Here is a 10,793-nt window from a genome sequence, read left to right on the forward strand (position 1 = left end):
GGTAGTGGAGCTCATGAAACCGAACTATGTGAGGCAAACTCGGATTCCGTAAACTATGTGGGTAATGCGCAAAGAGGTGGAGGCCAACAAAACTATGGTAATACCTATAACTCTAGTTGGATGAACCATCCTAACTTCTCATGGGGTGGGAACCAAAATCAAAACCAACCGCAAGGGGCTAACCAATACAGTTCACAAGGGGCTGGGCAACAATACCAAAATCCTAACCAGGGCTTATATCCAAGTGCACCTAAAGGGGGAATGACCAATGAAGAGTTAATCCAAAAGCTCATGATAGAATTAGCTACAAACATAAATGCTAAGATAGATAAGAAGGATGAGAACATCAAAAACATCCAAATGTCCCAAATGAGTTTAGAGAAATAAGTTGCGCAAATAGCTAACTCCATGAACTTGCGTCCCTAAGGTGGACTGCCCGGTGACACTAAACCAAACCCTAAGGAATTGAATGCAGTAGGTATTAAAAGTGGGTTGAAACTAGAGGAACTAGCTCCAAAGAAGAGAGATATTGAGGTAGGTAATAAAGAAAAGAAAGTGGAAAAGGTGGTAAAGAACTCCAATGTTAAGACGCATGTTTCTCAAAAGAAACTACACCCTCCATTTCCACAAAGGTTCAAAAAGTAGAATGAAGACGAATGCTTCGGTAAGTTTCTCTCTCTCCTTAAACAGGTTCACATTAACCTGCCTTTAGTTGACATTTTGCAGGGTATTCCGAAGTATGCTAAGTACGTGAAGGAGATAGTGGCTAACAAGAGGAGGTTCACGGACTATGAAACTGTAGCACTTACTGAGGAGTGCAACTGTAAAATTCAAAATAGATTACCCAAGATGTTAAAAGATCCGGGTAGTTTTACTGTACAAATTACAATTGGGCAAAGTGTTCATTCCCGGGGGTTGTGTGATTTGGGTGCGAGCATTAATCTCATGCCTTTGTCATTATATAAAAAGCTTCGGTTAGGTAGTCCAAAACCGACCACTGTCATTCTCCAACTCGCTGATAGGGCCATTGCTAGGCCAGAGGGGGTAGTAGAGGATGTGTTAGTACAAGTAGGTTCCTTGATCTTTTCGATGGATTTTGTGGTCTTAGACTGTGAACCTGATTCTGAAGTTCCATTCATTCTGGGACGTCTATTCTTGGTTACATGGAGGGCATTGATTGATGTAGCAGCTGGGCAGTTAACTATGAGGGCACATGATAATGTTGAAGTGTTTGATATCTACCGCGCCTTGAAATTGCCTTCCATAAATGAAGAGTTGTCCGCCATTACGGTTGTAGATCACGCAGTAGAATCGCAACTCGTTACACCCGATGATACCTTAGAAAGAGTGTTAGTGGGGCATAATGTAGATGGAGATACTGAGGCTCAAGAGATAGAGACGTTTTTAAATCTAGCAGTTATGGAGATACATAAGCGTAGAGTAGAGCCATTAGATTGTGAGTTAGGGCCTCCACCAAAACCCTCAATCGAAGAAGATCCTAATTAGAATTGAAAACTTTGCCTGCTCACCTAAGGTATGTGTATTTGGGTACTAACAAAACTTTACCTGTAATAGTTTCTGCATAGTTGTCTGAAATACAGGTTGATGCGGCATTAAGGGTCCTAAAGCGGAGAAAGAGAGCTATTGGATAGCAAATGGATGATATTCATGGGATTAGTCCAGTGTTATGTATGCACAAAATCTATATGGAAGAGTATCACAAACCGAGTGCACAACATCAACGTAGACTAAATCCTTTGATGAAAGAAGTGGTGACAAAGGAAGTAATAAAGTGGCTAGATGCTGGAATTGTGTATCCGATTTCTGATGGTAAGTGGGTAAGTCATGTACAGTATGTCCCTAAGAAGGGAGGTATGACAGTGGTAAGGAACGAGAAAAATGAGTTGATCCTCACTAGAACAGTAACTAGATGGATTTGCACGGACTACCAAAAACTAAATTATGCCACCCGAAAAGATCACTACATGGTTCCTTTCATTGATCAGATGCTTGACCGACTAATAGGGCAAGAGTACTATTGTTTCTTAGATGGGTATTCCGGATATAACAAGATTTTAATTGCACCCGAGGATCAGGAAAAAGACCACGTTTATTTGTCCTTATGGTACCTACGCTTTCAAACACATGACATTCAGACTTTGCAATGCGCCGGTGACTTTTAAAAGGTTCATGATGGCCATTTTTCATGATATGGTGGAGGACTTTGTAGAGGTATTCATGGATGATTTCTCTGTCTTTGGGAAGTCTTTTGAGTTATGTCTCCGGAATCTTGATAAAGTACTTGCTAGGTGTGAGGACACTAAGTGTTAAATTGGGAAAAATGTCATTTTTTGGTTAGAGAGGGGATAGTATTGGGTCATAAGGTGTCGAAGTCGGGATGAGAGGTTGATAAAGCCAAGGTAGAAGTTATTGAGAAATTACCCCCTCCTATCTCTGTAAAAGGGGTGCGAAGTTTCCTTGGTCATGCAGGTTTTCACCGGAGATTCATCAAGGATTTTTCTAAGATTGCAAGACCTATGTGCAGTCTTTTGGATAATGAGGTGAAATTCTATTTTGATGAGATGTTCTTGGAAGCTTTTGAGATGCTGAAGAGGAACTTGATTGAGGCTCCCATCTTAATTTCTCCTGATTGGGAATTACCATTTGAACTCATGTGTGATGCAAGTGACGTAGCAGTGGGTGCGGTGTTGGGACAAAGAAAAGATAGGGTGTTCCATTCAATCTATTATGCAAGTAAGACCCTAGATTCTGCACAAGCTAATTACACAGTGACTAAGAAAGAGCTGCTAGCTCTAGTGTTCGCCTTCGACAAGTTCAGATCGTATTTGGTAGGTACTGATACGCTCAAATTACACCTCCCTAAATAAGTATAAGCGATCGTTGTCAAATAAACAACCCAACTTGAAGGTTGGTTCGATCCCATGAGGAATATGCTCTAGACTTAAACTTAACTTACGATTATATCTGTTTAGTCAAACTATTTCCAAAACAAGTAAACTAAAAGGGGGATTTTTGTAAGTAAACAAGTAACAGATTATTGATTATGGTAACAAATAACCAGGATTCAAACTTTCTTGTTATCAATATGAGAGAGAAACTAGGGAGTATGTGTTCCCACGAGCTCCTAATGCAGTAATCCTAATAATAGTAATCTTTTTCTAGTGTTTTACATGGAAAGTTGGTAAGATAGGTATCCCAAAGTGATTGGTCCTCCAAATAGAGAACTTCACTATGCACCTTGGTCCTGCTATGAGTGTATACTTTACTAACCCTTACCTTTACCTCATATTAGACATCACATCAATGTATGGCTTAGTTTTCACCCTCACGCCAGTTGACATTAGACTATTAGATAGCATCCACTAAATCTTTGTTGTTAATTCTTTTCTCATTAACTACCTTCTTGGTCCGACAAGTAGCAACGAGGCGAGTTCTAACATTGCGCACCGTTAAAAAGACTTCTAAGTAAAAGAATTACCAATACATGCATAAACACTATTCAAGAATTACTTAATTATTATTCATACGTTGTTAATTGCTCATGGTTCCCACAACCCTAGTTGAGGATTTAGCTACTCATGATTGAAAGAACACAATTCATGCTTTTATAAGAAGAATTCATGAACTTACGATTAGAGTAGAAGAAACCCGCAATCTCCAATTGAATTTCAAAGTCAAAATCTTGTAAAACGAAATCCAAAAATCAAATTGCTAAAGTTGCAAGATAATTCCACAAAATACCAAGAACTAAAAGTGAATAATATTGTTCAACCCGTTTACATCCCCTATTTATAGAAAAACATGTCCTAAACAAAAAAGAAACAAAATAAAGAAATAAACTTCTGGAACACGGGTTTGATCGACGACTCGACCTACGGACCATGGGTTGACCTAAGGTCCATAGTTCCCCTCCGTTGGTCAACACTTAGAACTTTTTCAGCAGAGGATGGAACCTTTAACTCCCAGTTTATCATCGACGGACGTGTAGGATGGACCGTAGGTTGATCTATGGTTAGTGGGTCTCCACACTTTGGATTTTCATCAGGTACTGGAACTTCAACTCCCACTTCATCAACGACAGATGTGCAGGACGGCCCGTGGGTCGACCTACGATCCGTCAATTGCATCTGTGGTTCCACACTTGGTCAGACTTCCCTGATGCTCCTTCTACACCTACCCATCCACGGACCGTTGAAGGACCTACGGTCCGTGGATCGTGTCCATGGGTGGCTCCTTCTGCACAATTTCAGTTGTCATCTCACTCCACTGCGTCCAAGCCTATTTCCTGCAAACATAACACATAAAACATTATTTCTACTACAAAATGGCCCTATACACACACAACTCTTAAGTGAAATGTATCAAAAATACCGTAAACTCATGGTATATCAACACCCTCAACTTAAACATGTTGTTGTCCTTAAGCGACACACTATAATTCTAAACAACACTTGTGTAGAAGCAATCATTCAAACTCAAGCAATCACATGGCTATATATTCCCTCAAATCCCTCAGTTAGTACAAACTTTTTTATCTAGACTCAACAAGCTAACTTATGCGGATCAAGCTATGACAAAGATCGACCAACAGACACCACAAAATACACTTTTCACAATCGCCAAGGTACCAATTTTCCGACAATGTAACTAGTGCCCTCACTTCACACGAAATCCTTTTTTCACACAATAGATATGAATTTTGAGTTTTAGGATTCATTCAACACCCATGCTCAGAAGTGATTTTCAAATACAATTAGTGTTCAATACCATAGGCTTGCCCTTATTTTCACTACATAGACTCTCCAAACTAATCACTAGGATCACTATAGGATTTTCTTGGCTTGCAACATAGGTTCAGGGTCAAGTATGATACATTTGGGTACTTTTTAGTGACTTTCTACCCTTCTTGACATTACATTGGCTTTTTACCTCTTTTCTAAATCAATTCTTGACATGTTTTTATTTTCTTTTCTTTCCCTTGACTCTTTTCAACACAGATGTGACCTTTGACTTTTTAGCTCATATTTTTCTGCTTTTCTTCTCTCTCTTTTTCTTTTTTCTTTATTTCTTTCAGCACTTTTGTGATTCATCTTTTGATTCTTTTTCTCAAAGTCACATGTTTTCTTTTCTGTTTCTCTCTTCAACACAACACTCTTTTCATACCCTTTTTCTTTTGATTTCCTTTTTCATAGCCACCCTCAACTTATGTATTTTGCATGAGTTGAGGGGCACAATATCCAATATCGGACCAGGTCGAAGATCAAGGTACCTTTTTGAATTAGCCACCCTCAACTTAGGCTTTTGGCCTAAGTTAAGGTGCACATGTCCAAGGAGGGACCGGGGCCAAAACAATTATTTTAGGGAAGGTGAGTTAGGTGAATTGAAAGAAGTGGTCAATATTACGCTCAAACATTTGGATCATTTAGGCAATAGTGAACTTATTAGAACAAGGGCCTATGATCATTTCCTAGCTTCTAGCCTAGATTATCTTAGCAGGACCAACGGGGCAAGTTCTAGATTGGCACACAACTGTCCAAACATTCAAACTTTTGTCACTCACACTTGGCACATTGTTTCATTATTAGATTATCAGATTACCTAGTTCAAGTTTCAACTTAAGTCATGGAGTCAGATCGGTTCTTTAACATGTCATATTAAGAGCCAACACATTCAGCTCATCAAGCTAGAGATTCTAGCACATTTCATCATTTTTAGACAAGGATCATTTTTCTCATGTTTTTTATGCCATCATGATTTCATTTTTCTACTTACTCCAACACACACATTCTTAAACATGCCGATTCAACATAAATTAAAATAGTCTCTTGGGGGAAAAGAGCACATGCAAGAAAACCCCAAGAGAGGATTATAAGTTGGGTTATTCAGACTTCACCCTATTACTTACAATCCATTTACCCCAATGCCAACAAAATAAGGTGCAATTGCCCTCAATGGATAAAACTCAAAAAATAAAGCATAGGGTAAAGGTGAAGCAAACTTGTGGTGCAAATGCGTCGAAGACCTCTCACGAAGCGGGTGGGTTCGGTTTCCCCAGATCCTACTAGATCAATACTCTGAACACCATCAGTAGTGTTCCAATCTCCTAACTCAGCACTCTCATGTCACGACCCGAGCCTATACCCCAGAAGCGACACGGCGTACTTGACCCGGAAAGGGGTCTCATACAAGCCTCTTAGCATTTATAACATTTGATACATAGAAATAGTGCGGAATTTAAAACTTTCTTTAATTCCATACAATCAAAAGTTTATAATAATATTTGAAACACAGCGAAAGTCTATTGTCTCACATGGCCATCTAAAAACAATAGTCGAAACAAAAGTAAGGACACAACCCTTTACAATAAAAAATCTAACAATAGTCTTTTACATGAAAGAAAAGAAACATATAAACACTTGTCCTTGATCTATTAGGACATACCACTTAGTCTTGGAGAATCTCAAATCCAAGCTTCAACTAGAGAGAAAGTAACTCACTTGCCGGAACCTACACTTGTAGTAAAACATGAAGAAATATGGGTTAGCACAATTACGTACTAAGTATGATAGCCATGCAAAAACCATGCTAAAAATGGACATTTTAGTTGAAAGTCATTATTTTATAACACTTTGATAAAACTTCATGAACATAAATATAAGTGGCATAATATTTAAACATAACCAACATACAAGTCATTTCATCACAATAGTAACATAATCAACATATAAGCCATTTCCTTCATATTAAGCCTTCACCTCAAGTAACCCTCAAGCTATACTTTGTGCAATGTATGGATAGCATCCCATACCACCATCCACACTAAAGTACCATCTTAAGTTCAGCAATAGTGAACTTACCATTCAACCTTTCCATCTTTGCACAATACTCATGCATAAGAGACATAAGCATTTCATAAGGCATGACAAGGAAGTAACTCATAATACAATCCAAGTATAGCATGCATCATTACATTAAGCATACAAAAGTCAACATTCTTCATTAGCTTCATTTAGAGCACTTTCATTCATTAGTCATGAAGACATTAGAGAACACACTATGACCCTCTCAAAGCTAACTCGAGCAATGCATGGATAGCATCCCATACTACCATCCACACTTCATAGAACTTCTCAAGGAACCATAATGCACATCTCACATGATGGGAATATGTATTAACCGACATAGACCATGAGAGCAAACCATGGAATCCGGTATCATATGGCCCCACACCGTAAAAAGGTGGTCTACTTGCCTATGGTAAGACCGGTAACATTTTAGCGTAGGTCGAAATAATTACCTAATATCATATATGGGCACATAGTTATGGGATAGGAAGATGTTCACTGGAACCCTAGCCTAACATCGGGAGAGTTTCCATCTTACCATATCCACTTGGTGCTTAGCCTCCATTCACATAGAGTAATTCATTTTCATTAACATTATTGTACTTGAGAGGGCTACCAACATTAGGTCTACCAACCCAAGTACATTACACAAGAAACGGCCACCCCCATTAGGTCTACCGATTCAAGGTACATTAAGGATAACTCATTGACTTTCCAAGAAGGATGCCATCAACATTGGGCCTACCGATACAACCTTCATCATTTCACATATGAAAGGGCTACCATTACTAGGTCTACCGATTCAAGGTTTATCATCACATTAGTTTCTAGAGTCATCATGAAGGTTACCAACACTAGGTCTACCGATTCAAGACATAGCCTAGAATACTTCATCATTCATTTATGAAAGGAATGCCATGGGCTATCGATTCATATTCATTAAGTCAAGATACATTCATTATGCAAGAAGAGGATGCCTAAGCCTACCAATTCAAGACATGATCTTACATTCAAGGTCACATTCATCAATACAAGAAAATGATGCCTTAGCCTACTAATTCAAGACACAACAATCCATATTACTTTCATTTAAACAAGAATAAGATGCCTAAGCCTACCAATTCAAGATATAACATTACATTATAGAAACCCTTCACATTTTATCATTATCATTCATGAGTGTTAATTGAGAATATACTTTCAATAATAACACAATTATATTCTAATCATGATCATAACTCTTTCATTGAGATCACACATACATATTTCACTTCATAGTCATTCATAGATCCTTCATGAACTTGCCTTTCAACGATATGAACCAACATCAACCCATAAATCTACGATACTACAATAGATAAGGAAATTGACATGATTCAATCATTAATCCATTATCAACATACACAAATCAATATACTTCCATAATCAATCAATTCCTAATCACAAATCACAATTTAGGAATTTGGGGGAAAACATGGGTTCAAGGAAGAAATCATCTTAATTCATCTTTAAATCCACAACTCATTTATAATTCAATGCAATATAGCCTTTAAAAATCGATTGGAATCGAACCCATGCATAGATTGAAAACTAGGGTTTTGGGGAAAACATTGGAGACTTGAAATCACTTTTGAAATTGGCTCCTTGAAAGAAACTAAGTGAAGGATGAAGACTACCATACCTTTTCTGGAATAATCCCACGAAAATCCATTGAAAAACTTGAAGATTTGACCTTGAGAGCTTGAATCCTTCACCTCCAATGGAGGTTTCTCGAGAGAGAACTTTTGAGAAGAGAGGTATCTAACTTTGGGGTGTTTTGAAATATTGAATTGGAAAATAGAGTTTAATACTTTTAATACTCGTAAAATACCATAATTAACCCAAAATAACTGTCCCCTAGCTTAGCTAAATTAATTAGCAATATACCAAACCACCCCTTACTAGGCCGAACCACACCAGCTTTTACAGGTGCGATTCACGGACCACCATCCACGGACCGTCCTGCATAGGCGTGGTTCATGGCTACAACTCCCACTTTGGGACCTTTACCCATGAAGGCCATCCACGGGGTGTGGGTGGACCTACGGGGCGGCGTAGGTCTCATCCATGGCTCACAAAATTCTAGGCAGCTTTTTGGTTTCAAGGGGTCTTGGGGGTTAGGCTTTAGGGTCCTCCTCAAGGACCCCTAGGGTGGTCCTTGGGGAGTTGTACCTTGACGTTTAACCCCTAAACCCCTCAACTTAAGCTCAGGACAACATTTTTACAAAATGAAACCCCACATCAACTTAAAGACACACTAGTTAGGCTCTAGTTTCACTTATTCATTTTACGGGTCGCTACGTTATCCCCCACTTAGGAACATTCGTCCTCAAATGACACTTAAAACACATTAAGGGATTAACAACTCAAGACTAGCAGCCCATCATGCATGCAACATCATAAACAATGCACAAAATCGTAGGAGGAAACATCAACTCCACATCAATAAGCTCAATGCAACATAAGAAAGTAGGAACTACATCTACAAACTCATTATCCATCATAACTTCAGCATTTCTCATTTCATTGGAGGAATTACCTTCTCCAACTCACATCATGCTCATCACAACATCATTAAGCACATTATGCAGTTTCTTCATAAAAACACATTTAGGCATGTTCAACAATCAACCTCATGAAGCATATAGACAACTCATACTAAATGCACATCAACATGAGGAACATAATTCATATAAACTCATTTTCTCATTTAAACATGCATAACATAAGGAGACCATGGAAACACATATTCACACATGACTCCAAAACATGAAACAAGCTACAAGGAACTCTTCGTCTCAAGCTTGAATATGAATAGAAGGAAAGAGATAAGGATATCAAAAACACTCAAGAACCTTACTATTCAACATACTATCCCCCACTTAAGAGTAAACCCAACTAAGGAAAATATGAAAATAACATAAGGACCTCAACACGACATCACAACTATAAGGAACTATTACTTATCGGTGCCTTCATGCGGATTAGCTCATTTGTCCTTGTTAGCTTGAAGCACATAGAAACGGTTTCTCTTTGGAGCATTAGGATCCGGGCAATCAAGAGAAGCTTGTTTGGCCTCCCTTCCTTTGGCCGCAAGAGTAGGACAATTTCTCTCTTGGTGATCATTCTTCCCACAACCATAGCACCCATTAGTACTGGCTAGGCACTTACCAAAATGCTTCTTTCCACAAACGGTGCAAGTAGGTTTAGAAAATGAAGACCCACCACTTTTCTCTTGGTTAACCTTAGGAGTGGTTGAAGAATCTTGGTTTGGAGCTCTCTTCTTAATCCTAGGTTGACCTTGCTCATCGGGCCTAGACTTCTTCAACTCCCTATTCTTCCTTTTGAGTTTGGACTCCTCAATAGATTGAGCATACACCATATGTCTAGAAATGTTTATATCATCATGGAGCATCACCGTACGACACTCTTCATCAACTAGGTTGGAAACACCCGTAACAAAGCGACTCATCCCATCCCTAGGGTTTGACACCAAAGATTGCTCATACTTAGACAATCGAGTAAATTTCAAAGAGTACTCTTGAACATTCATGTTACCTTGCCTAAAATTGATAAACTCCTCCATCTTAACCTCCCTCTTCTCATAGGGAAAGAACCTACCAAGGAATGCTTCCTTGAACAATTACCAATCTATACGCCTCGCTCCTACCGGCCTATTACATTTCCATTAAGAGAACCAAATTTGTGACACATCCTTCAGTTGATAGGTGGCAAGTTCCGCTTTCTCAATAAAAGTCACCCTCATAGCATTGACTACCTTGTACACCTCATCAAAAAACTCTTGGGGATCCTCTCCCACCTTAGAACCTAGAAATACTGGAGGATTCATCCTCACAAAGTCTCTCAACCTCGAAGCTATAATACTCA

At 38.8% G+C, this 10,793-nt stretch overlaps 1 protein-coding gene across 1 annotated transcript; it reads left to right on the top strand.

Annotated features, from left to right (window-relative positions):
- The first annotated feature begins 646 nt into the window (after positions 1-646).
- On the top strand, positions 647-1,506 carry LOC125837797 (uncharacterized). The gene is made up of 2 exons (XM_049516869.1): positions 647-664; positions 727-1,506. Exons 1-2 carry the CDS (start codon positions 647-649, stop codon positions 1,504-1,506), a joined length of 798 nt encoding a protein of 265 aa, XP_049372826.1.
- Positions 1,507-10,793: the final 9,287 nt, after the last annotated feature.

The sequence above is a fragment of the Solanum verrucosum genome, unplaced genomic scaffold (assembly GCF_900185275.1).
Source record: "Solanum verrucosum unplaced genomic scaffold, falcon-dt-bn FXZP01000197.1, whole genome shotgun sequence".
Classification (NCBI taxonomy): domain Eukaryota; kingdom Viridiplantae; phylum Streptophyta; class Magnoliopsida; order Solanales; family Solanaceae; genus Solanum; species Solanum verrucosum.